Source organism: Scyliorhinus canicula, chromosome 6, assembly GCF_902713615.1.
Source record: "Scyliorhinus canicula chromosome 6, sScyCan1.1, whole genome shotgun sequence".
Classification (NCBI taxonomy): Eukaryota; Metazoa; Chordata; class Chondrichthyes; order Carcharhiniformes; family Scyliorhinidae; genus Scyliorhinus; species Scyliorhinus canicula.
In genome coordinates this window covers 103,963,088-103,990,848 of record NC_052151.1, presented here as the reverse complement: position 1 = coordinate 103,990,848, position 27,761 = coordinate 103,963,088, and the positions used below count along the sequence as shown (strand labels likewise).

Here is a 27,761-nt window from a genome sequence, read left to right as displayed (position 1 = left end):
TTCTGAGGTGCAGTTCTTGGACCAGTGTACTGAAATCTTTATTCCGTAATTAACTGGGTTGCAGCTGACACCAGTGCTTGATTCTTGGGCTTGTGGACAGAATTTAACCCTATACCCGCCGAGCAGAAATTTGGCAAGCACAGAATTAAAACACCGTGACAACTTAACTAATACAATTTGTAGCCATCCCCCAGGTGGCAAATTTAAGTTGTTATCGGCAGGGGAGAGGGCCACCCTCTGAAAAGCAGCAAAGTCCTCCTTTAAGTATGCAGATGAAATCAGTAGGTTCTGAATGTAATTTCAGCCTGAGGAAGCTGCAGAGGTCTCCCTTCCAAACCAGCCGTGTGTTTTGAGAAACCTTGATCCTCCCCTGCCGGGGGCTTCTAATTTCTCACTCGTGTCTCCTGACATCCACTGAACAGCTCAAACTTTCCATGGATTTGAGTTGGAGGTCCATGGGCCTCTCTGCAGATAATGACTGGTAATTAAAATATCAGTTAGTCAATGCAGTACGCTGTGATGTTCGCACAGCCTCAGACTCATCCTATCTCCCACAGTGCTGAAGGAGGGTATTTGGCCCATCAACTCGGCACTGCCCCTTGGTAAGAGCACTCTACCTAGGCTCAGATTACCACTGTAAAGAAACAAAATGTTATTTGACATGGAACTCCTGACTAAAGAAGGTTAATCAGCTCTTCCCAGTAAAACCTCAATAATTGGAATGATTTCCAGGCATTCTTTGATTTTGAAATTCTGATCATTTCAATTTGCAAACGGGTTTTACTGCTGTTTAAACTTCTGAGCACTGTTTGCTAATTACCTCTGTGTACCAATTAATCCCTGTACAAGCACAAATATTTATTCGTTTATCACTTTGGATGCACACTTTAGTTTGGGAGATGAATAGGTATGGCTTTGAAACCTTCACAGCTGTTTTATGCTTTCAGTATATGTAATGAAGAAAATAATTCTAGTTTTATCAAGTATTGTTGCAGTCTTGGAAGAATTGATGCATATTCTTTCTTAAACATCAAGCTGAAATATTGTAAAAGGAAAGGTGAATTCAACTGTTACATCTATGGCATATTGAGTGACGAGTAAGCAACATTTTTCTTATTCGTGCATTGGTCAGTCTTGTATTTTATGAATTACTTAATGTGTAACAGAGTTTGTTTTCGTTTTCCCAACAGGATCCTTCTTGATGGTTGATTCTTCTCAGCATAGGTCAGGAGACAAAGCGCGACTCCTGCTTCCACTGATGAAGGAAAATGACACTCACTGCATAGATTTCAGTTACTGGTTGCACAGTAAAGATTATGTGAACCCAGGAACACTGAACATTTTTGTCCGAGTGAACAAGGGAGCCTTTGTGAATCCTATTTGGAATGTGACGGGATCTCAGGGAGAAGAATGGCATCGGGCTGAGCTGGCAGTGAGCACCTTCTGGCCAAATGAATATCAGGTAAGGTGGTTCCCCATTATGGTATAGCCAAGAGCTTTCGGGTATTAGAAGGAAAAGTGGGCAACACGCATACCTCATGAATAATGTTGAAATATTTGATGATGAAGCTGACCATATACCAGTTTTCTTTTTGGGGGGTTTGTTGCTTAAAATGTTCAACCAATGCAGAGTACCAATCAACAAACGTAATGGAATGTTTTACGGCCAACAAAATGGAAAATACATCAGAGGACACTAGGATCGAACTGTATGGCACAATTTTAAAATTGATCCTTAATTACTGTGTCCAGTCTGGTCAGGTAGATAGAAGGAAGATTTACACATTTTAGAGTTTTCAGAGGGGTTGCTGATCCCCATTTTGGAGGATTCCTTTAAAAGGAAAATAATTGTACATGGAGAACATTGAGCTCTTCAGCCTGAATGAACAGATCTGAGTGGTGATTTTACATTTGTATGCAAAAATAGCAAACTGTATGCAAAAGGATAAATCTGGAAAATTATTTCAAGCCCAAGTAAGTAAAACAAGATACCAGAGGTTAAATCTAGTACAGCGCAAATTTAATTAGGACTTGTCAGGAAGTATTTTTCTCACAAAATGACCAGCACGTGGAAAACTTTTCCTGGCTAGAATAGTGAAAGTAAAAACCCTGGAATTGTATGATTTAATTGAATGTGACTCCAGGGTTCTGCTATCATATTACATGACTTTGTGCGCGGAGATGGAGATTTGTTGGAGCTTTATTCTTGTGGTGGCATTTAAATTTATCTGAAGAATACAACAACATACAATTTAAACAGTGCAATAGGACCTTCTTCGCAATAGATGTACTCATTAATGCTTTATTCATTCAGACACTCATCTTCAACTTGCAAAAAAATTCCCAGTTAATTTGTAATAATTTAAAGATCAGTGTGCATGTGAAGAATTAATACATCAAGATCTGCAAAGGCGTTATAACCAACTTGTAGCAGATGGGCAAATTCAGTCTTAAGTTCTGGAATATTTTTCTTCATGAAACTCAAACAATAGTGCATAACGTAACTGAAAATGAATGGTGTCTTCTTTCAGAGGCCAGGGACAATTTTGTCCTTGGGACCATTGGGCAACATTTACTTTACATTTACTTGTTAAAAACTACTTGAAAATCCGTGTTGCAATCAGAAGTCTACCAGCTCTCCATCTTCTACTTCTAAAATGAAAATAAATTGTTTCCAGTTTTATGTCTGCAAGATGGTTGGATAAGTAATGATTTCTCTGAATATTAAGAGACTCCTGGATGTCGGCAAGAAAGCAACAAGTCTGTTTTGCAGAATCATCATCAGTTAATTATTTGTAGGAAAGACAGACACAACTTATTTCCCATAATTCATTGTAACTAATTTTATTTCCTTACCAGGAGATAGGAATGACAAAGCAATGGAAGAATACATTTACTTCATTTTCTCCATGAGGGCCTTTTATTTACTTAAAAAAGGGCCTTTATTAGTTATCCAAATCTCATGCGCTTCTAACATTTGGCTGCTTATTGGATCCCCCTATGAAGCTGAGAAATGGAAAAAGGATTGCAAATCAATAAGCTGCCTTGTGCGTGGATCCATGGTGGTGAAATTCAATGAGCAAGAAAAATGTAAAATACCTGGGAGGAAAAAGTAATGTAGTACACCCAATGGGAACATGGTGAGATTGGGCCTTTAATCCACTAATCCCATTTAACCTCACTCTGAAGCCAATGCAATGTGAAATATGTTGAGGTGTAAATTATGCATCAGGCCTAAATCTGCTCTGTTCCTGCTGAGTTTAAAATAATGGCTCCATTTTTGTCATTTGTACTTGGAGAGTTTGATGTCTTTTTTCCCCTCCTTCTGCCCACTGAATTGCTGCCACCACACATCCTCCCACCTACCCACCAACCCCACCCATGTGTAATCAAATATAATTTTAAGCAATATGTTTTGAGTAGATTGCAGAATGGATAAGACATAATGAAGGGAAAACTTTAAAATTCCGCTGCCATTAGTTAAATATTACAACCTGGAATTCAATTTCCTGGAGGCACAAATATAAGTACCAAGTTGTGTTGTTTAAGCATTTTTTCCTAAATATTATCCCAATGTTTAACTGGTAGAAGCTGTGGTTCATTTAGTTCTGGAAGTCAGGCAAATAATCGGACAATAGAGAGGCAATCAAAGGATTGACAGAAGTGATGGGGATGTAGAACTGTGGAATATGATACTATGAATTCAGTTTCAGCCGCAAATATGTAGATGAAGAAGAGGAGATGGGTGCACAAAGATAGATATTTGGGTAATAATGGAGGCGATGGTATGGAGATCAGAAGAGGAGCAACTGTTGGAAATGCTCTGGCTGTGATTGAACAGGTAAGAGCTTGTAACCAAGCTGACCAGGCAAGGAGCGTTGTTGAAGGTGAATGCACAGAGGAGACTGCAGTAATGCAGCATGGTTACAGTGATAGAGGCTGTAATTTATGACTTTGACCAGAGAAGATCGAAAAGATTTTTCCAAATCTGAAATATTGATTAATTGGTTTGCTCTTTTGGTTCGATCTGATTAGATAGCAAGATTTCTAGTGGCCAGTTTGATGACCAGATCTTCATATTGTAAAAAAGGGATTCTGTTTCTAAAAAAATCAACAATAAGTGTACTACAGATAATTGTATGGTTCTATATTCAGAGCTAAGATGTGATTTTCATCTAATTGCTAGTTTCTGCTGAAGGCAGACTTTCAACAAAAATGTTGCACAGAACAAGGTTCTCTACTTATTACCTTGTGAGCTGTTGATTGAAACATTCAGATGCTTAATTTAAATGCAGCATTTGAAAGAAACAATGGCTATATTAATTGGAGGTTTGTGTTGCCTTCAGGTAAATTGGAGGTGGTGGGTGGGTGGGAGACGAGTAATTGCGTTCCTTTTGAGTTAGTGTTGGCTTCAGGAAGCATTCAATATCAGTGCAATTTTACGCTAGAAATTCAATGTTGAATCTATTATCTATCAAATAGGATGATTGTCTCATGGTTTTGTTGGGGCTGTAATTGGATTGCTACATGTCCAATTTACTTTAATAACTAATGCAGCAGCTCCCTGTATCAACGCTTGGAAATTCCACCCGTGCCCTTTTGGGGGGGAGAAATCATTGGGTTATAAGTACTGATCTCATCAGAAACGATTTGCTTCCCTCAGTTCAAATCGAAAAAAATTGGGTTTTAGAATCTATAGCATCCCTACAGTGCACAAGGATGTGCATGCAGTCTGCACCCATCTTCTGAAAAGCACCCTTCTTAGGCCTATTACCCCGCTCTATCGCAATAGCCCCACCTAACCTGGACATTTTGGACTGTGGGAGAAAGCCCACGCGACACGTGGAGAATGTATAAGCTCCACACAGTCACTTAAGGTCAGAAGCGAGCCCAGGTCCCTGATAGAATTTTCAAGCTTCGATCAAGGTCCCTGATGCTGTGAGTCACGAGTGTGAACCACCATCCACCCTATGGGACTGAGCAAGAATATTTAATTAACTCAGCATCTAGATGTAGCTCAACTATCAAATTAGTAGCAAAGAAACTTCTCCCACTGTAAGAAGAGCAAGTCCAGCATTTAGGACAATCAGGTTATAAAACAGTGGGATTACTGAGCCTCTAAATGTGCAGCAGAAACAAGACCACCAATCCCCTGACTTGCCAACAATTAGACTGTGGCTGCCCACCCTGCTGAACTGAGATTTTTCCCCCAACGCACCTGAAATTGGTTTATTATCAACACGGAACATCAGTTCACAAATTGTCCTTCTCTGTGAATTATTACCAACAACTTTCTACTAAATGGAAGTACCACCAGCAACCTCTTTAATTGAAATATGTTAAACGTGAATGCAAACACCCTTCCACATTCACTATTGTCCGCTCTTCTCCACCCCCACTGCCTTTCCAAATTGCTGCTAACTACACTTTTACCCACTCCACGGCTTTTCCCCCACCACTCTTACTCTTCTGCTGTGAAGAAAGGGTCCAGGCACCATGTTTTGCCATTGTCCCCAAATCCCCTTCCTCGTTCTCCCTCTTCCTGTCTACCGTGCCTATTTTCCTCCTCCTCCCTTCTCTCCTGCTTGGGCCTTGTTATCCCATTGTCTTATAACCTGTCCTAAATGTTGGACTTGATCTTGACTTGCTGTTCTTACAGTGGGAGATTGACTAATGACTTCAAATTGTTGCATCTCCCGTGTATTTCCTGGTGGTTATCATAGAATTTACAGTGCAGCAGGAGGCCATTTGGCCCATCGAGTCTGCACCGGCTCTTGGAAAGAGCACCCTACCCAAGGTCAACACGTCCACCCTATCACCATAACCCAGTAACCCCACCCAACACTAAGGGCAATTTTGGGCACTAAGGGCAATTTATCATGGCCAATCCACCTAACCTGCACATCTTTGGACTGTGGGAGGAAACGGGAGCACCCGGAGGAAACCCACGCACACACGGGGAGGATGTGCAGACTCCGCACAGACAGACCCAAGCTGGAATCGAACCTGGAACCCTGGAGCTGTGAAGCAATTGTGCTATTCACAGTGCTACCGTGCTGGTTATAGTTTCTATGCTACAAATTTGATAATTCAGCTACATCTAGATGTTTTGAGTTAATTAGGTTTTTATAATTTTCTATATTACTTGTCTTAAAGTTCTCCAAAAAGTGGATGGTACTGCTGCACCTCCAAATTCTGTTTTGTGGCTCTGTTCACAATTCATTTATATTGGTACAGGTTGGTTTTAATTTTTATTGGCTTTATTCCTGTGATATTGACCTCTTTTCATGCCCCTATTTACTTCATGCTTCCAGCCAGATCCATTCTCTGCATCCGACCAGTTGGTTTGCTTCTGCATTCCTCTAGTTACCGCATTCTGGATTCGGGAAAACACCTTGGTGGCTTTTCCATCTTGGTTGCCTCACTACACAAATATTGGCTTTTCCTACCTCGTTGTGACCCCCTCCTGTGTATTTTCAAATTTACCAGCTTCGTGCCAATAAAATGGCCTTTTTTGGACTTTGTGTAGGTTCAGGCGGTCATGGGATAGGTATAGAGATGACTTCCCAACACAGGTGTGGAATCAGACAGTAGCACTCCCAAAATGATGTGGTATCAGAGAGCCTTGGTTTCTGTTATGGTAAGGAACCATTCTTAGTTGGTTGTCTGTGGTGTATCGGTGTAGTACATACAGTACTGCTCACATTTGAAATTCAAGTTGAATAGATACCTTTGAAAATACACCATTCGTGTGGCACGGTGGTGCAGTAGTTAGCACTGCTGCCTCGTGGCACTGAGAACCTGGGTTTGATCCCGGCCCCCAGGTCACTGCTCATTTAGAGTTTGCATATTCTCCACGTGGCTGCATGGGTCTTAACCTCCACAACCCAAAGATGTGCAGGGTGGTTGACTTGGCCACACTAATTGGGGGAAAAAAAGAAAATGTTAAACTGAAGTCTTCAATGAGTCAAACTGGTTTGGATCTGAACAAACAAATAAGAAAACAAATAGTTGAAAGAACGGCTAACTGCCCTCCGAGATCACATTCAAAAACAATACATTACCTTTCAACTACATAACAGCATGAAGGCTACCTTGAGCAGCAGAGTAGCAGAACAAACTCAATGAGACTGTGGTAAATTACAAGAAAACTCAAGGCAATGAAAAGGGAAATCTGTTGAAGGACCTTCACACTTGACAAGAATCCCTCCAATCAGAGTTTTTTTCTGGAACATTAGAAATGTAACTCTGGAAGAACTGACGAAGCCAATTTCAGAGAAGACTCCAGAATGTTCAGCATTCTGGGAAGAAGCTGAGAGGTCCAAGAAAGAGATTTGGAAAAAACCTGGGGGTGGGTGGGGGAGAGAATTGTGTTTCCAAAGCGATATATAAAGAGATGAAAATCAACAATGTAGAATGGCAAGTGAAAGTTCTCACTGAAGGATGTGAGGTGTTACAAAAGCATTGGGAGTAGAGCAGTTACAGGATGTGAGCATAGAGGAATTACTCCAAGGAAAAACTGATCCGTGTAGAGAATCAGATTTCACATATGAATAATGAGTTTGTTGAGGAAAAACGAGGAACGCTGGCTTGTCACTGAGGAAGTGGAACACTTGGAAGAAGACTGGGAATGCTTAAATGATGATTGAACAAAGATAGAACTTCAATTAAAATAATTAACTTTAAGCATCAGTTGTCTTCAGTAAATCTTGTGCGAAATGCCAAGGATAGGAGAAAGAATTGATGGAGTCCGGTCTAAATGAAGAATTGATTAACTCCAATTCAGCCCGAACAAAATGATGAGCACAATGCGTAGTATGGAAAGGGTTTTGTCACTTCAAAAGAAGATGAGAATAATTCCGAGAAATGAGGTTCTAGCAAATGATCTGAACGAGTCGAACACTAGTCAGTGGCCAGGCAAGAAAAAATCCAAACAGAATAGAATGTCCATTTGAACTTCCCAAAATATTGAGATCCACAGATAACTCCGATGAAGACCATTCTACTGCCCAGTGTAGTTGCTGAGTTGAATGTAAAAACTTGTAAGCGCAAAAATAATAAAGCAATGAAACATTTGGCTAAAATTATGAAACAACAGGTGCAATTGAAGGTTCGATTGTTGAAATGTTAACATCCACAGACATTGAGACTCCACACATGACAAAAGAAGAGGGGAAATAAGCACCAAGGAAATGAATACAAGTTGTTCCATCATAGCAGAAATATGTTAGAGCAGCAACAACCACTGACCAAGTGACTAAGTGCACTTTAATATGAAGTAATGGCAGAAAAGAAAAAAACATATTCAAATGTCTGTCCCACCTCAAGTCACAGGGCGAACCAGAGCCAACAGAGACTGCCACTCCCAACAGAGGGGCAATGAGGTATAGAAGGGTTTAGAGGTCCCCAGATCTCCTAGACCTGTAAATTCAAGGACTTTGAGGTGGGGGAGTGAGAGTGTTACAATAATGCGAATACAGTAATAGCGATGCAGCAATAGCATTAATGTGGTAATAACAATAGCATGCGACTGATCATGTAGGACATGAAGTAAGTTACTGTAACTCCATATACATTGGAGAAAGACTCTGGTGGATTATAGCATAAGGGTCTGTCACCTACAAGGTTAATTTGGGTCTGGATGCAGCCCCCAGGGGTCAGTGTGGTGTTGACTAGAGACTTGTTAAGTCCAAGACATACAAACAATTCTTAGCCTGGACCCTTTATTGTACAAGTGTAAATAGTTCTTGTTAATAAAGATTTACAGTTAACCTATCAAAGACTACAAAGACTTTTTAGTAGACAATTCTGTAACCAACACACTCCCAACAGTATATGCAGGAGAGCTCCCAATTTCTAATACCCCATCAAGCTTAGAGGCTTCTGTTGGAATAAATACAATAAAATGACTGTGACCCAACATCGCAAGTAATTCAATGATATTTGTAAACTGTGCACAAGTGCCAATTGATCAAACCTTCAGGAATATTTCAACTGGAGTTTACAGTGTATTATGATCCAGTGGGTGGTATTTGCCGTGTAAACCAAATCCCAAAGTGAAGCTTGGAAAACAATCACAATTATTTTCTATTTGTATTTTACTACGAGAAGATATTGGTACTGAAATTGTGAGCCATAAATTCCAGTAACACAGTTTAGATTATAAATATTAAGTCAAAACAATTTGTTGCAAAAGTGAAGAAAACTTAAACACACAAGATTACAATTACATAGTTAAAATTAATATTCCTACTTGGTTAGGCTCACAAAGGACCTTTAGGCAACAGTGCTCATAGATTGTTAATCTGTAAAAAAAACAAAACACACTAATCTGGCACAAGGTACCCACTGTTGCTATATGGAGATGTCCCACCTGCTGTTGAGAATTTGACAAACCTTTCTAAAAAAAAAAACACTTCTTGGTTGCCTGAAAACTGCTTCACTTTGCTTCTTTTCACAGCCCATTCCCAGTCACAGCACACTCCAGGAGGTCTTACGGTCATACATCTCAATGTCTCTTGAAAGATGATTTTTCTCTTTCATCTTTTCCCATTATTCTTATCCTTCTTTGAACTTTGCCGTTCCCAGGAAATAAAATATATTTTGTGTCCTTGTGGCCACCACTTTTGGGTAAAATAAAATTGAATGACTTTGCTTTATTTATTTATGATCTTTCCCCAGTTTTACTTGGCTTTGTTAACAACTAAACACAACAAACTTTCTTTATTTCCAAATGCAAATTGCTACCCATGTTCTATTTATCTGTTGAACATCCAACTTAGCCCTATTAATTTCAAATGCCTGCCTTTTACATCCAGACACTTGCTCTGCTTGTAGGCTAACTATCTTCAGTTTAACTAAATTAGTCATACATGCACACACTCTCCTCACACACACACACACACACACATGCATACTCTTGCCTCACACACACATACGCACACACACACTCACCTCACACCCACACTCTCATACACTTTACACACAATGCAAATAGTGGAACCTAACCCGGGGGAACAGTAGCCCAAGTGCCTCAACTGAAATTGGCAAACTCTCCGTAAATGTCCACTCAAACCTAAACTTTGTATGATTGTATGACTTAAGGTCTCGCCAAATAAATTAATTGAGTGATCCAGAGCATATAGTGAAGTTTGTTCTGAATTAGGTTCCTCTGCTTTTGAATAATCTTTGATTTCACTTTGGCGAGATAACTCAACATGAATAAATTTGTTTTGGCAAGTGGAAGCAGGAATCATAGCTGTTTGCACTCTTAACTTCTTTCTCAAAGCTCAGGTTCTGAGACAAACGGCAAAGTCCAAAATTCTGCATTGGCTAATTTCAGTCCAAACCTTAGATTTAGCAGGTCAATCAGTAATCACATTTAATTACCAGGTCATATGGGGTGATCTGCAGTGTTTACCTTTTGCTGTAATGTCAGCCAGCAGTAGTTGTATTAAATATTGTGGGATTGTTTATGTAGCCTATTGATATGCAAACAAAAAAAACAGGACATTAATTGATATTTTCCATACTGGTAGTAGAAATGTACTGACCAGCATATTACTGTTTTTGATTTCCATCAAATTTAATTTGTCCAGTATTTGTTTGGTGACAGCAGCATTATGTAACCTTTTGCGCATTAATGGTTGAGGTAGAAGTGAATTAGTGTTCCCCCAAACTCGCATCAATATGTGTCAATAGTTTTATTAAGAAGTGCAATAATATTAATATAACTGAGAGTTTTATTGATAAATTTAAAAGAAAATTACAAGAACACAGATTTGATGAGTGCCAACTGTGACAGATTGCCAATGATAGATCTGCTGACCAAAGAAACACAAGTGCTGTAAAAATGGTTTCCATTTTTGTCAAATTCCACAGAAGCCACATTAAGTTTAAATATGGTCCAGGAAGAAATATAGGTCTTCTAAGTTTTTTTAAAAGCCTGAAGATGAGATATAAAGTTGAAGTGGGAGTGTGTTAAGTTGTGTATATTTTGGCCAAGGGGATCTGCCCAGCAGTATTACTTTACTTCAGATGTAGTACTTCGTTTCAGACATGGTGCTCCTTGCTAGAGAACCTTGTGTTCAATTACCCAGATGCAGACTCAGTTTGTGGTCTAATCTACCAGGTGAACTTGAAAAATGTATTCATGCAGTACACAACGATACGTTTAATTTTGTCAAATGCCACGATACACACAATCTTGAATGAATATAGAAAATAAAAGCAAAGCCATGGTTTCTATCCACCAGAATGTAAAGAGAGGTGGGCCATTTACATTCTGGATATATGAGAGGGGCGAGATGAACATAAGTCATAAATATTTACAGACTGGTCACTATTACAAATGCTAGTTAACATTCTAGCTTTGTGTTTTGTTAAAGCTGGGAGGAGCTAAAAGGTGCTGGTCACCTCAACCTGTGCAAAAAGCAACAAAAATGGAGGAAATTAGTAAAATAAAGCTGAAATGGAAGGAAATACAATTGATTATTAATTGATGAAACTAGTCAGTTCCAATGTAGATTCAATGCTCAACCTGTCTAACCAATGTGGAGTATTCATCAACAAATCCAATACCATCGAACTACATAGTCAATTCAAAGAACTCCAGAACTCCAGTTAATGAAAGTGATTGAACTCTATAGTTTTGAGTTCGGTCCAGTAATGTCCAGTTCTGATTGCTGAGAAAAATTAACTTCAAACGTTACTCATACTGCAGAGTGAGAGCTACCAGGGCAACCTAAGCTTTTCAATCTCCGAGGCTGATGAATGAATGGTAATTGTGTGTATCTTATGCAAGTACATTAATAAGGGCATAGAAAAGGTTACTTCAGATTAAATCGTGAAAGCAGAAAGATAAAGGTGTAAAATAGTGAATGCTAGATTTGAGATTGATATCATAAAATTCTTTATATATAGTGACCAATGCTTGGAATAAACTTCCAGTTAGAGTAACAGAAACAAAATCTTTAGATAGTTCAAGAAATAATTAAGTATATTAATGAAGGTAGGATTCTTAATGAAGGAATGAATTAGATGTCAAAGTATAATCTAAAAATTGTTTCTCCCGGATGGTTTCAAACCATGTTGCCTAAACCTAGGTATTTAGAATTGAATATTTTGGTCTTTTAATTGTAGGCAAATTGTGGACATTAACTAGTGTTTCACTTGTGCCCCTTTAAATAGACAGACTGGAACAGTGAATTTCAGCTATACTTATAAACTGTAATTGGGTAAATGAATGCTTATGAACGTATGTGAAGATTGGCTCAAGTTATATATTTCACTAACTGGTTTTCAGAACGAGAACAGGGGCTGGGATTCTCCCCTACACGGGGGGGTCCCGGCAGGACGGAGTGGTGTGAAGCACTCCGGCGTCGGGCCTCCCCAAAGGTGTGGAGTTCTCCGTACCTTTAGGGTCTATACCCGCGCAGGAGTGGCTCCCGCACCGCCGGCCGGCGCGAACAGCGTTTGGCGCCCCGCCAGCAGGGACCAAAAGGCCTTTGTCGGCCGGCGGAAGTCCACACATGCGCCGGAGCATCAGCGGCTGCTGACGTCATACCGGCGCATGCACAGGGGAGGCAGTCTCTTCCGCCCCCGCCATGGTGAAGGCCATGGCGGGGCGGAGGAAAACTAGTGCCCCCACGGCACAGGCCCACCCGCTGATCGGTGGGCCCCGATCGCGGCCCGGGCCACCGTGGGGGCACCCCCGGGGTCAGATCGCCCCCCAGGACCCCAGAGCCCGCCCGTGCCGCCAATCCCGCCGGTACCAGAGGTGGATTAAACCACGCCGGCGGGAAAGGCCTGTCAGCGGCGGGACTTCGGCCCATCGTGGGCCAGAGAATCGCCGCGGGGGGCCCACCGACCGGCGCGGCCCAATTCCCGCCCCCGCCGAATCTCGGGGTGGGGGGGGGGGGCGGAGAATTCGGGACACGGCGGCAGCGGGTTTGGCGCCGGACCCGGGCAATTCTCCGACCCCCATTCCGCCCAGGGCATCTTGCAATTTCTGCAGTTTTTGAAGATGACGGGGAGTGACTGTGTGGAGTTTGCAAATTCTCCCCGTGTTTGGGTGGGATTCATCCGGGTGCTCTTTTCCTCCCACAGTCCAAAGATGTGTAAGTTAGGTGGATTGACGATGCTAAATTGCCCCTTAATGTCCAAATGTAAATTGAGTTGCAAGGTTACAGGGATTGGGCTCGGGTAGGGTGCTCTTTTGGAGAGTCTGTGCAAATTTAATGGGGCTGAATGACCTTCTGCACTGTAGGTATTCTATGATTCCAAATGACTTCTCTGGTACAATGCTGATCTTGGTTCATTTCTTCCCAGTCTTCGCAGCGGTAGAGCTGCAATTGTCAGTAATCTTAACGTCACTTGTCAAGGATATCACTCCTGATCATCTGTTGATCCTTTCTTGAACTAAAAGCTCTTGGATGAGTACTTGATTGATCCCCTTGATTTGTAACCTGCTCTCAGTTATTGTCCAGGCTTGCATCTGAAGAACGATCATCTGTCGGAAGTTAGTGCCTCAAAGAGGAAATGGGTATGGGAGGTGGGATGAGGAGCAGAAGAAAAATGTGCTGCCTCTGTAAAGGTGCTCACTTTTTTCATGGTCTGTCGTCCGTTTTTCTACTTAATATTGAAAAGCGATGGTTTTGCTATTTCTGAATAAGAATATTGGAGGAAGAGTGTTCAGAGATATGAAGAGGGTATGAATTAAATTTCTTAAAGTGTTTGCCAACTTTCCATTAATCACAATTTTGTGGCACAGAAAACGCTGGCTATCCCATTGAGTCGCTCCCTGAAAGAGCTGTTAGTTTAGTTAATTTCTTTGTTCTTTACCTGTCATCTCGAATATGTGACAAGATAAAAATCTTTACTGGATTCTGCTTCCATAAGAGCTTTTGGCAGTTTGCTAGGACATTGTTTAACCTTGCAACCTTCTATGTTTTTAAGCTTTGTAATTAAAAAGGTAGTAATTTTGGATCACAAGCACAATTGGAGACATTGTTGGTTCCAACAGAAGGGAAGCCAATGTAGTGTGTAGCAAAATGTCACTATTGCCTATAAGCATGTGCAGTGTGTCTGTATGTTTCAGTTTGCATGGTCATCCATCTACTTATTGCATACACCAGCTGAGAATAAACATGCTGGTACACTATAACCAGAAAATGAAATGGAGCACTCAGAGGATCATGTTATATATCTGGGTAAAATTGTTGATTTTTAATTTGTTTTTGTCAGTCCCCCTTGTGTGCTGAAGTGTAAAATCAAATAACTTTTTCTCAGAGTAGTGCTGACAAGCCTCTGTCTGTTGGGTACTGTTGAGATTGAAGCACTATATATTTCAAACTGGATATACGGAGGACTTTTGAATTAGATGCTTGTATTCGTTTGTTTTTCTGCAGACAGATTAAAAATAAATAGCTTCAAAAATGAATAAAGGTGAAATACTGTCCATGAATGTCTAGTATTGGTATTAGAAAAAAAGGATATAGCAGAGTTTGCAAACAGAAGACCGAGATGGGATTAAAGGTAGTTGCTCAGTTTGGCAATAAGTGGGAAGTGGTGCTCTATAAGGATCAGTACTCATACCACTGTTCAAATTTTTGTCATGGCCAGTGAGAGCATGCTTTATCCATAACTTTCAAAAATAAAGACTGTAATTGGTTTGGATCTTCTGGAACTAACTTTTTTATAGATTGGACACAGGTGGGATACAAAAGATAGCTGCTTGGAGGTAACCTGACTCTGACCGTAGATTACAAAAAACTGTTGTATTGTCTCAAAAGGACAGAGGGACATGACAGAATAATGAGGTGTAAATACCTATGTACTGGGCTATCCTAACTGCCATCCTGACTTGAATAGGGCGTTCTGAAGCCAAAACAATGATTACAGACATCCTCTTCAGGCGATGCAATAAACAAGGGCCCAGATCGTGGCTAATTAACCTAAACCCAACACTCTATTTGAATGACTGTGAAGATCACACAGTGCGCAGCTATGTTGGCCCTTTTTATTAAAAAAAAAGTTTCTGGTCATTCGACACAAGAACACCACCTGCAGAGAACATCAGCAGTCAACATCAGTATGGGCTATGCATTTTTGAAAACCAAATCTGTTCCTTTTTCAATATCAACCAGAACAGGCACTGGACAGGGTGGCATGTGGCGCAGTGGTTAACACTCTGACTGCGGCACTGAGGTCCCGGCCCTGGGTCACTGTCCATGTGGAGTTTGCACATTCTCCCCATGTCGGCATTGGTTTCACCCCCACAACCCAAAGATATTTAAACAAATGTGGTGGGGTGGGGGGGGGGGGGGGGGGGGGGGAGAGAGAACCGATGCAGGAAGTCGGAGGGAAGTAAAACGGGACCAGAAACAAAAAGCAGTGAGGGGGAAAGTGTAAGGCAGAGAAGCCATAGTCAAAAATCAAAAAGGGCCACAGTACAGGGTACAGTGAATGAGCAGAGTGTGAAAAGGGAGGTGGCCAATGCAGGATTGAGGGTGTTGTACCTAAATGAGCGCAGTATACGGAACAAGGTAAATGAGCTTGTTGGGCACATTGAAATTGGTCGGTACGATTTTGTGGGCATCACCGAGACATGGCTGCAAGGGAATCAGGGCTGGGATCTAAATATCCAAGGATATATGTCCCATCGAAAGGACAGACAGATGGGCGAAGAGGGCGGGGTTGCATTGTTAGTAAGGAATTAAGTTATTGGCTATACGTTCGAATCCAGCTGCAATGAATCCGACCGTAATTTAGCTGATCTTGCAACATAGGTCAGCATTGGAAGCACTATACTTAAACGCGGCGTCTTTAAGGACAATAGGTGAGTCCTAGTGGTGTGGAATCTAAAATGGAGTACCTTTAGCAACAAAAAAGTAAAGGCAAGCTCTCCTTGATTTCCTGGTAATTCCTGAAGTTAAATCGACAGCAAGGAACGATATAGGATCAGAAGGCAGAGAATCTCTGTGGGTAGAGTCGAGGAATCACAAAATTACCCTGATGGGAGTTATGTTCAGGCCCCCCTAGCAGTAGTCAGGATGTGGGGCAGAAAATAAATGGGGACATGCATAGGAAATCAGAAGCACAAAGGGACTTGGGAGTCCTTGTTCATGATTCCTTTAAGGTTAATGTGCAGGTTCAGTCAGCAGTTAAGAAAACAAATGCAATGTTAGCATTCATGTCAAGAGGGCTAAAATACAAGATCAGGGAGGTACACCTAAGGCTCTGGTCAGCCCCCATTTGGAGCATTATGAGCAGTTTTGGGCCCCGTATCAAAGAACAAAGAAAATTACAGCACAGGAACAGGCCCTTTGGCCCTCCCAGCCTGTGCCGCCAGATCCTTTATCTAAACCTGTTGCCTATTTTCCAAGGTCTACTTCTCTCTGTTCCCCACCCATTCATGTATCTGTCCAGATGCATCTTAAATGATGCTATCGTGCCCGCCTCTACCACCTCCACTGGCAAAGCATTCCAGGCACTCACCACCCTCTGCGTAAGAAACTTTCCACGCACATCTCCCTTAATCGGAGAAAGGATGTGCTGGCCTTGGAAAGGAGATTATCAAGAATGATCCCTGGAATGAAGAACTTGTCGTATGAGAAATGGTTGAGGACTCTGGGTCTGTACTTGTTGGAGTTTAGAAGGATGAGGGGGGGACTTTATTCAAACTTACAGGATATTGCGAGGCCTGGATAGAATGGACGTCGAGATGATGTTTCCACTTGTAGGAGAAACTAGAACCAGAGGACACCATCTCAGACTAAAGGGATGATCCTTTAAAACAGAGATGAGGAGAAATTTCTTCAGCCAGAGGGTGGTGAATCTGTGGAACTCCGCCGCAGAAGGCTGTGGAGGCCAAATCACTTGAGTGTCTTTAAGACAGAGATAGAAACGTTCTTGATTAATAAGGGGATCAAGGGTTATGAGGAGAAGGCAGGAGAATTGAGATGAGAAAATATCAGCATGATTGAAGGGCGGAGCAGAGTCGATGATCCGATTGGCCGAATTCCGCTTCTATGTCTTATGGTCTTCTATGCAGCTTAGATGGATTAGCCACACTAAATTGTGCCTTAATTGGAAAAAAATGAAGTGGCTACTCTAAATTGTAAAAAAAAGTTTAAAAAAAAAAGAACAGACACTTGACATCCTGATAAGGATCTTTGTGACTGGCTGAACGTCCATCTCTTTAAAGAATCCTACAATAATCCAGGACATCCATCAACCTGTGGAACAGCTTTGTAATTGGCAGTAAATTTAGCTCTCTTTAATATGGATAAAAGTGAGATGGTAAAAATTAAGAAAGACTTCAACAGGCCGGATTTAAGAAATGAAACAAAATACTGAGGCTGCTGGAAATCTGAAATTAAAACAGAAAAATATTGGTAAAACTCAGGTTTGGCAGAATTGTGGAGAGAGCAACAGAGTTTAATGTTTCGAATCAAGAAGAATTATACAGGATCAAAACATTTTGTTTCTCTCTCCACAATGCCACCAGACCTGCTGAGTTTTCCCAGCATTTTTATGGTTTTTATTACAGTGTTAAGGAATACCAAGGTGCTGATTGGAGGTTTAAGATTATGATGGGGTGTAAATACCGAGAAATGTATCCATTTTTCAGGGAGTTTGAAATTAGAGATCCCAACAGGGTCCAGGATGTCTCCGAACGGGTAGCAGGCATCCTGAAGGGGGAGGGCAAACAGGCAGAGGTCGTTGTACATATTGGTACTAGTGACATAGGCAGGAAGGGGCATGAGGTCCTGCAGCAGGAGTTCAGGGAGCTAGGCAGAAAGTTAAAAGACCGGACCTAGAGGGTTGTAATCTCAGGATTACTCCCTGTGCCACATTTCAGTGAGGCTAGAAATGGGAAGATAGAGCAGCTAAACTTGTGGCTAAACAGCTGGTGCAGGAGGGTGGGTTTCAGTTATCTGGACCACTGGGCGCTCTTCCGGGGCAGCTGTGACCTGTATAAGACGGACGGGTTGCATCTAAACTGGAGAGGCATAAATATCCTGGCCCCGAGGTTTGCTGGTGTCACACGGGAGGGTTTAAACTAGTATGGCAGGGGGGTGGGTACCGGAGCAATAGGTCAGAAGGTGAAAACATTGAGGGAGAACTAGTGAATAGGGCCAGTACGGCTCTGAGGCAGAGCAGACAGGGAGATATTGCTGAACACAGCGGGTCTGGTGGCCTGAAGTGCATATGTTTTAATGCAAGAAGTATTACGGGTAAGGCAGATGAACCTAGAGTTTGGATTCGTACTTGGAACTATGATGTTGATGCCATTACAGAGACCTGGTTGAGGGAAGGACAGGATTGGCAGCTAAACATTCCAGGATTTAGATGTTTCAGGCAGGAGAGAGTGGGATGTAAAAGGGGTGGTGGAGTTGCGCTACTGGTTAGGGAGAATATCACAGCTGCACTACGGGAGGACACCTCAGAGTGCAGTGAGGCTATATGGGTAGAGATGAGGAATGAGAAGGGTGCTGTCACAATGGTGGGGGTTTACTACTGACCTCCCAACAGCCAGCAGGATATAGAGGAGAAGATAGGTTGACAGAGAAATGGGAAGATAGAGCAGCTAAACTCGTGGCTAAACAGCTGGTGCAGGAGGGAGGGTTTCCATTATCTGGACCACTGGGCGCTCTTCCGGGGCAGGTGTGACCTGTATAAGAAGGACGCGTTGCATCTAAACTGGAGAGGCATAAATATCCTGGCCCCGAGGTTTGCTGGTGTCACACGGGATGGTTTAAACTAGTATGGAGTTTACTCAGAAGAGTAAAAACAACAGAGTTGTTGTGCAATATTGACTGGGACTCACTTAGTGCTAGGGACTTAGACGGGGCAGAGTTTGTAAGGAGCATCCAGGAGTGCTTCTTAAAACAATATGTAGACAGTCCAACTAGGGAAGGGGCTGTACTGGACCTGGTATTGGGGAATGAGCTGGCCAGGTGGTAGAAGTTTCAGTAGGGGAGCATTTTGGGAACAGTGACCACAATTCAGTAAGTTTTAAAGTGCTGGTGGACAAGGGTAAGAGTGGTCCTAGGGTGAATGTGCTAAATTGGGGGGAAGGCTAATTATAACAATATTAGGCGGGAACTGAAGAACCTAGATTGGGGGCGGATGTTTGAGGGTAAATCAACATCTGACGTGTGGGAGGCTTTCAAGTGTCAGTTGAAAGGAATTCGGGACCGGCATGTTCCTGTGAGGAAGAATGATAAATATGGCAAATTTCAGGAATCTTGGATAACGAGAGATATTATAGGCCTCGTCAAAAGAAAAAGGAGGCATTTGTCAGGGCTAGAAGGCTGGGAACAGACGAAGCCTGTGTGGAATATCAGGAAAGTAGGAAGGAACTTAAGCAAGGAGTCAGGAGGGCTAGAAGGGGTCACGAAAAGTCATTGGCAAATAGGGTTAAGGAAAATCCCAAGGCTTTTTACATGTGTATATAAAAAGCAAGAGAGTAGCCAGGGAAAAGGTTGGCCCACTGAAGGATAGGCAAGGGAATCTATGTGTGGAGCCAGAGGAAATGGGCGAGGTACTAAATGAATACTTTGCATCAGTATTGACCAAAGAGAAGGAATTGGTGGATGTTGAGTCTGGACAAGGGTCTGTTGATAGCCTGGGTCACTTTGAGCTCCAAAAAGACGAGGTGTTGGGCATCTTGAAAAATATGAAAGTAGATAAGTCCCGAGGGCCTGATGGGATCTACCCCAGAATACTGAAGGAGGCTAGAGAGGAAATTGCTGAGGCCTTGACAACAATCATTGGATCCTCACTGTCTTCAGGTGATGTCCTAGAGGACTGGAGTATAGCCAATGTTGTTCCTTTGTTTAAAAAGGGTAGCAAGGATAATCCAGGGAACTACAGGCCGGTGAACCTTATGTCAGTGGCAGGGAAATTACTGGAGAGAATTTTTCGAGACAGGATCTACTCCCATTTGGAAGCAAATGAACGTATTAGTGAGAGGCAGCATGGTTTTGTGAAGGGGAGGTCGTGTCTCACTAACTTGATAGAGTTTTTCGAAGAGGTCACAAAGATGATTGATGCAGGTAGGGCAGTGGATGTTGTCCATATGGACTTCAGTAAGGCCTTTGACAAGGTCCCTCATGGTAGACTGGTAGATAAGGTGAAGTCACACGGGATCAGAGGTGAGCTGGCAAGATGGATACAGAACTGGCTAGGTCATAGAAGGCAGAGAGTAGCAATGGAAGGGTGCTTTTCTAATTGGAGGGCTGTGTCTAGTGGTGTTCCGCAGGGATCAGTGCTAGGAAATTGACTGTTCATAGTATATATAAATGATTTGGAGGAAAATGTAACTGGTCTGATCAGTAAGTTTGCAGACGATACAAAGATTGGTGGAATTGCAGATAGCAATGAGGACTGTCAGAGGATACAGTAGGATTTTGATCGTTTGGAAACTTGGGTGGAGAGATGGCAGATGGAGTTTAATCCGGACAAATGTGAGGTAATGCATTTTGGAAGATCTAATGCAAGTTGGGAACATACAGTGAATGGTAGAACCCTAAAGAGTATTGAAAGTCAGAGAGATCTAGGTGTACAGGTCCACAGGTCACTGAAAAGGGCAACACAGGTGGAAAAGGTAATCAAGAAGGCACACGGCATACTTGCCTTCATTGGCCGGCGCATTGAGTATAAGAATTGGCAAGTTATGTTGCAGCTGTATAAAACCTTAGTTCGGCCAAACTTGGAGTATAGTGTTCAATTCTGGTCGCCACACTACCAGAAGGATGTGGAGGGTTTAGAGAGGGTGCAGAAGAGATTTACCAAGATGTTGCCTGGTATTGAGGGCATTAGCTATGAGGAGCGGTTGAATAAATTCAGTTTGTTCTCACTGGAACGACGGAGGTTAAGAGGCGACCTGATAGAGGTCTACAAAATTATGAGGGACATAGACAGAGTGGATCGTCAGAGGCTTTTCTCCAAGGTAGAGGGGTCAATTACTAGGGGGCATAGGTTTAGGGTGCGAGGGGCAAGGTTTAGAGGAGATGTACGAGGCAAGTTCTTTTTACACAGAGGGTAGTGGGTGCCTGGAATTTGCTGCCGGAGGAGGTTGTGGAAGCAGGGACGATAGTGACATTTAAGGGGCATCTTGATAAATACATGAATAGGATGGGAATAGAGGGATACGGACCCAGGAAGTGCAGAAGATTGTAGTTTAGTCGGGCAGCATGGTCGGCACGGGCTTGGAGGGCTGAAGGGCCCGTTCCTGTCCTGTACTTTCCTTTGTTCTTTGTTCTCTGTAAGAGTGCCACAAATAAATCTGAGGGGATTCAGGAGAAACCTCTTCAGCCAAAAGCCGGTGTACCTGCATGACAGGGGCTGCAACGATTGAAGAAGGCAGTTCACCACCACCGTCTCGAGGGAGAATTTGTGTGCAGCATAAACTAAGTGACCAGTTTCTGTTCTGTAGAATCTCTGTGTGTGGCGACTGGGGGATTTTCACAGTAACTTCATTGCAGTGTTAATGTAAGTCAACTTGTGACAATAATCAATAATATAACATTCGAGGATTGCATGAGGGACTAATGCCTCACTTTTTTACAAAATATATACAAAGATATGTTCATGGCTATTTCTAACATTTAAAAAACTGAACAAAGATATTTTAAAATGGCTCAAACTTTATCTGTCTGTGACATCGAATGAAACGAGCTTTCTGGCAGTATTAGGTAAACTCGCCTTGCTATCTATGAAGAGCACTAACGCCACCCATGTGAGCTGCACAGACCGAATTCAAAGAAAACGATATAAAGGCGGAGATTGACCAACCAGAGTCTGCGTGTCTGCTAGTGCAAAGGGCCCTGCAACCTTCCTTTCTTACTTTGATGGTTGAAACATTTAGTCACCTCCCTGACCCAGGCAGGGGACACCCTTTGGGAATCCAGGCAAGGGAAACACATTCCTTGTTAGAGACAATGTGGGGAGATGGGTGCCATATGACATGCCACCACGAGCTGGTGGAACGAGTTCTCCTGCCTTGCTGTACTGCAGACTCAGTTTGCTGTTTACTATCCAACAAGCAGCCTCACAGGAAAGGGACTCTGTCCAGATTGAATCGATGGCTCCCATCTACATTGCTTCAGCTGGAAATTCTGTGCCCTCACCTGCAAGATTAATTCATCTCTCCATGCGTCTCTTAATTGTGTGAAGTCAACATTGCCAGAAAAATTAAATATACAGCATTGGTTTTCAGCCCTGCCAAACTCAGTGAAGGAATGCCTCATGGGGCTTTGATTCTGGTCTCTGGACCCAAATAAAATAATATTTCTTCTTTGTGGTCACTGCACCGTAAATCTTTATTTTCTCCACCCCCCCTTTTACTATATGAATGTGAAAGAGGTAACATTACGACCCCCCCCCCCCCCCCCCCCAAATGATTTGAATGTGCACAAATAAAACTAGCCCTTAGAGCTCATCCTATCTTGAGTTGCTATGAGTCATTAATAGAAAATCGGATCACGCCAGATCCTGAGGGGCTGGGAGATGTGCCACTGCGGGACACAAAGAGAGAAGCAAACCAGAAACACCCTTCTGTTTCTGGAAGGTGGTCAGAGGAAACTTTACAGCTGTCTGTAACAATTGTTTAGAAAGTAATGTAGTAATGGCTATATTTTCTAATATATATCTGCACAGGCAGAGTAGCATGATCTTGGCCAACTGGAGATTTATAAAAAAAATAAATACATTTAAAGTACCCAATTCTTTTTTTTCCAATTAAATGGTAGTTTAGCGTGGCCCATTCACCTACCCTGCACATCTTTTTGGGAAGAATGTGCAAACTCCACACAGACAGTGACCCGGGGCCAGGATCGAGCCTGGGTCCTCGGTGCCATGAGGCAGCAGTTCTACCCACTGCGCCACCGTGCCGTCCATGGCCAACTGGAGATGAGCAAACTAAGTTTGCAATTCTGCACAGAATTTCAATTTAGTCAGAATTGTCTTCCTGATTGTGGTGTTGGGGAGTGTAGTGGTAGGTGGGGAGGTCCAATCACACTGCATTGTTTTAATAAATGAAGGTCATCGATGACCCAGGTGATCCTGAAGCGTCTCGACAGGGTGCATGAGGATGTTTCCTCTTTTTAAAAAAAATAAAAAATATTTTTATTCTCCTTTTTCACGTTTTCCCCCAAATTTACACCCATCCACAATAAACAATAATCGGTAACAAATGTGAAGTGGTTAATAAGCTGTCCACACCAATGAGTTGAGTCAAGTCCATTTATTGGCAAAAGCTTTTGGGAGATGAGCCGGCACTCCACAGTGCTCGCAGTCACCCTCTCAATTTCACAGCGGCAGTTAGCTTTTTTTATACATGTTCCTCATTAGCTTGAAGGGATCACATACATGACCAATTAGGCCCCCTAGCAACTATTAACTTCCAATCATGTTCCTCTGAAAACATTTGATAACTGATGTCCACAACTCCTTGTCTTCAGTTACAAGAGTAGCAGGTGTCTCAACAGTAAACGGTTAGTTTGTTGCACTTTTGTATCAGAACTTTGCAGAATCTTCCAATCACATTATTGCAAGCTGCACCAGATCTTTGCAGAAACCCAATTACATTATTGCAAGCATAATTAAAACCGAGAGCCCCTTAATTTTAACTTCTCCATGTACAACCCTTAATTTTAACTTCACCATGTGCAATTTTTCTTTAACAAATGCAATGTCAATCCCCATATCAATAACAACGATCCTATCCTCCCACCAACTCCCAAACAACTGCCTGCATGTTAACAAACAAAGAACAAAAAAGGAATCAGGAATCACCTGTAGTCACCAGTAACACATACAGTCTTTCTCTCTCTTCCCCCCCCCCCCCCCCCCCCCCCCCGCCAATGTTCGACGTTATCCAATTCTTGAAAGTGCACAATGAATAATGACCATAAATTGTAGAACCCCTCCATCCTTCCTCTCGGTTCAAACGTAACCTTCTCAAGAGTTATGAATTCCAACAGGCCCCCCTGCCCCACCAGGGCACAGAGTGGAGAGGTTGCTCTCCATCACAACAGGATCCACCTTCGGGTGATCAATGAGGCGATCAACAATCAACATCTGCCTCTGCACCTGCTTCCAACCCCAGCTGGTCCGACACCCCGAATGTGGCCTCCCAAGGGCCCGGGTCCAGTTTCACATACACCACTTTAGAGATTACCCTATAAACCTCTAGCTTTGGACAGGACCAAAACATATGAATGTGATTTGCAGCCCCCCCCCCCCTCCCCCTCCCCACCACGAATGTTCACATACATTTTAAACCCCTGAAATATCCGGCTCATCCTCGTCTTCAGCTGCAACCTCGCGCACGTTCAGTGCAGGCGTTCACTCTCCGGAGAACCTCACACCAGAACCCCTCCTTCACGTCCTCTCCCCACTCTTCCTCCCACTTTGCTTTGCTCGCTTCCAGTGGTGCCTTCTCCTCTTCCAAAATAGCTCCGTAAACCGCTGACACTACCCCCTTCTCCAATCCCCCTGTCGTCAGCACCTCCTCCAGCAATGTGGAGGCCGGCTCCACCGCTAGGCTCAGTATTTCTTTGCTGGCAAAATCTTGAACCTGCATGTATCAAATAATTTCCCCCTGCTACCGGCTCCTTCAATCCTCCAAACCAACCCCCAAGAAACAAATCTTCTTAATCTCCTTCTCCTCCCATTTCTGAAATTTCCATCCCACTTACCTGGCTCAGATCTGTGGTTCCCCTGAATCGGGAATTTCCCTTGACACTGCCCCCAACAGTTGACGAAGCTGCCTCCAAATTCTCAATGAAGCTATAATTACCGGACTCTGAGTATTTCCCCAAAGCAATCTGGAGCGGCGCTATTGCTCGCACCTTCAATCCCGACCCCTGACACAAACACTGCTCCATTCTGACCCACTGGGAATTAAACCCTCTGACACAGCTTTGCACCTTCTCCACATCCGCCACCCAGTAATAACATATCTGGTTCGGATGACCCAAACCCCCTGTCTGCCTTCCCCTCTGTAGCAGCATCTTTCTAACTGACCATCTTCCCATCCCATATGAATGAGGTAATCATTCCTTCAATCTCTCTTAAAAAAAAATGGCTTTGGCAGGAAAATTGGCAGGCATGGAAAAATGAATAGAAATCACGGTAACACGCTCATTTTAACCGCCTGCACCCGACCCGCCAGTGACAGAGGGAGACCATCCCACCTTGCCAGATCAGCTTTTGCTCTCTCCACCAAACTAGAAATGTTGTACCTACGGAGCTCCCCCCAATCCCGAGCAACCTGGACCGCCAGGTATCTAAAGTGAGTCCCTGCCTTACGGAATCGCACCCCCACCCCCGGCTGAGACACCACAAAATACTCTCTTTTCTAGATTTAATTTGTATCCTGAGAAAGACCCAAACACTTATGCAGCTCCAATATTCCCCCTATTGACAGACTCGGTTCCATCGCGTATAACATGTTATCGGCATGTAAGGGCACCCTATGCTCTATCCCCACCGGCCTCCGCAATATCCCTCTCCATACATCCAAACTTGTTAACGTGATGACCAATGGCTCAATCGTGAGTGCAAATAGCAGGGGGGACATAGGACATCCCTACCTAATCCCACAGTGGAGGGGAAGGTATTCAGAGCTGATGTTATTTGTGCGGACACACGCCCTCGGCTCCTTGTATAATAGCTTTACCCAGTCCACAAATCTTGGTCCAGTCCCAAACAGCTCCAAATCTGCCATCAAGTACCCCCATTCTACCCGGTCAAACACTTTCTCGGTGTCCAATGCCACAACCACCTCGGTCTCCTTCGCCTCCGCCGGTGCCATAACCACGTTCAATACCCTATTGACATTCGAAAACAGCTGCCTCCCTCTCTCAAACCCCGTCTGATGTTCACCTACCACCTTTGGGAGGCACTCTGTTGGTCATTCTGGGTGAGTGTGCTTATCACTCACTTGGCTCTGTTTCTCGTTCTAAGCTCTGGAGTCGCCAGGTGCTGTTAAGACACCGCCACAAGTTTCAAGGTGAAGTTCAAAGCAATAAAAACCGTACACCAATTAGTAAGTCCAAACAATTAGAGTTTATTATAATACAATTATAATAACTACCCATGCACACACTAAAGAATTAAACTTACTCCTACCGCTATACAACTAATACCTATCTCGAAGGAGGTCAGGGAACAAGGCCTCTTGCTCTGCTCTGGTCTGCAGACTTCGGATTACTATCAATTGCCAAGGGTGTCAGGAGTGCCTATGTCTGGTAGCGGTCGTCGTCGTTAGGCACTTGCTTGTTTGTGGCTGCTGCTCGACGGCTGTAGAAGACAGGAGCCCGGAGACAGGAGACAGAACCATGTGTGGGACCTTTCTTTTATAGATCCCAGGGGGTCCGCTCCCCTTTGGGCGGACTCCCTTACCTGCTTGGAATCGATTGGGTCTCTTCCCAATCGATATGTTTGAACCCCCCAATCCTAGGGCAGTTCCTTGGTTGCTGGGGCGGTTCTTGGGACCTATTGTTTTGGGCTTCTCTGGCGCCACTGGGAATGGCCTTCCATAGAATGTATCAATTTGTGCTAACTTGTGTCCATTGTATCTGGGACTCGCCCGGTATTGCCTCATTAATATGTTAACGGGTTTTCTTTCACAGAGCTGTCTGGTCTCTGCAGCAGTCAAAACCGGTTTCTGCAGTCATAGAACATAGAACAGCACAGAACAGGCCCTTCGGCCCTCGATGTTGTGCCGAGCAATGATCACCCTACTCAAACCCACGTATCCACCCTATACCCGTAACCCAACAACCCCCCCCTTAACCGTACTTTTATTAGGACACTACGGGCAATTTAGCATGGCCAATCCACCTGACCCGCACATCTTTGGACTGTGGGAGGAAACCGGAGCACCCGGAGGAAACCCACGCACACAGGGGGAGGACGTGCAGACTCCGCACAGACAGTGACCCAGCCGGGAACCGAACCTGGGACCCTGGAGCTGTGAAGCATTTATGCTAACCACCATGCTACCGTGCTGCCCATCGTCCCAATACACAATCGCCTTGCAAGCTGCTTGCTTTCCAACATGTCCATTTTCCCTGCATTCTTTGCAATCTTCCATTTTGTGTTGGGCAGAGACCATCCCAGGTGGCTACAACTCTTCCAGCCTACCTGCCAGTGTGTGCCAAAACTTTTGCGTCCCCGTTTAAAAGTGATATGGGCCTATATGGCCCACACTCAGCCAGCAACAGGGACATTGATGCCTGCCCCAAAGTTTGTGGTAACACCCACTTCCCTATCGGAGGATATTTCCTCTTATGGGAGAACCTAGAAGTTGGGTTATTAAATTTGAAAATAAATGGACAACCCCTTATTTTTCAACACAGTACCCAATTCATTTTTTTCCAATTTAAGGGGTAATTTAGCATCGCCAATCCACCTAACCTGCACATCTTTGGGTTGTGGGGGTGAAACCCATGCAGACACGGGGAGAATGTGCAAACTCCACATGGACAGTGATCCAGGGCCGGGATAGAACCCGGGTCCTCAGAGCCGCAGTCAGCAATGCTAACCATTGGACCACCATGCTGCCCCTGGGGTTGCCCATTTAAGATGGATGAAATTTTTTTTCTGAGGGTCATGAGTTTTGGGAACAGTCTTCGTCAAAAGGCAGTGAAAGCAGAATCTTGGAATATTTTCAAGGATGAGGTGGATAGAATCTTGGTAAGCATGGGGTTGAAGGTTATCGGGAGTAGGCTATAATGTGGAGC

General features: G+C 43.4%; 1 protein-coding gene across 8 annotated transcripts in view; it reads left to right on the top strand.

Annotated features, from left to right (window-relative positions):
• The window catches only part of ptprk (protein tyrosine phosphatase receptor type K), a 740,572-nt gene that overhangs the window by 209,341 nt on the left and 503,470 nt on the right, over window positions 1–27,761 (top strand). For all 8 annotated transcript variants that reach the window (XM_038799792.1, XM_038799788.1, XM_038799790.1 and 5 more), the window contains exon 3: window positions 1,191–1,462. In XM_038799792.1, coding sequence (XP_038655720.1) covers window positions 1,191–1,462 — 272 coding nt within the window. The remainder of the gene's footprint in view (window positions 1–1,190; window positions 1,463–27,761) is intronic.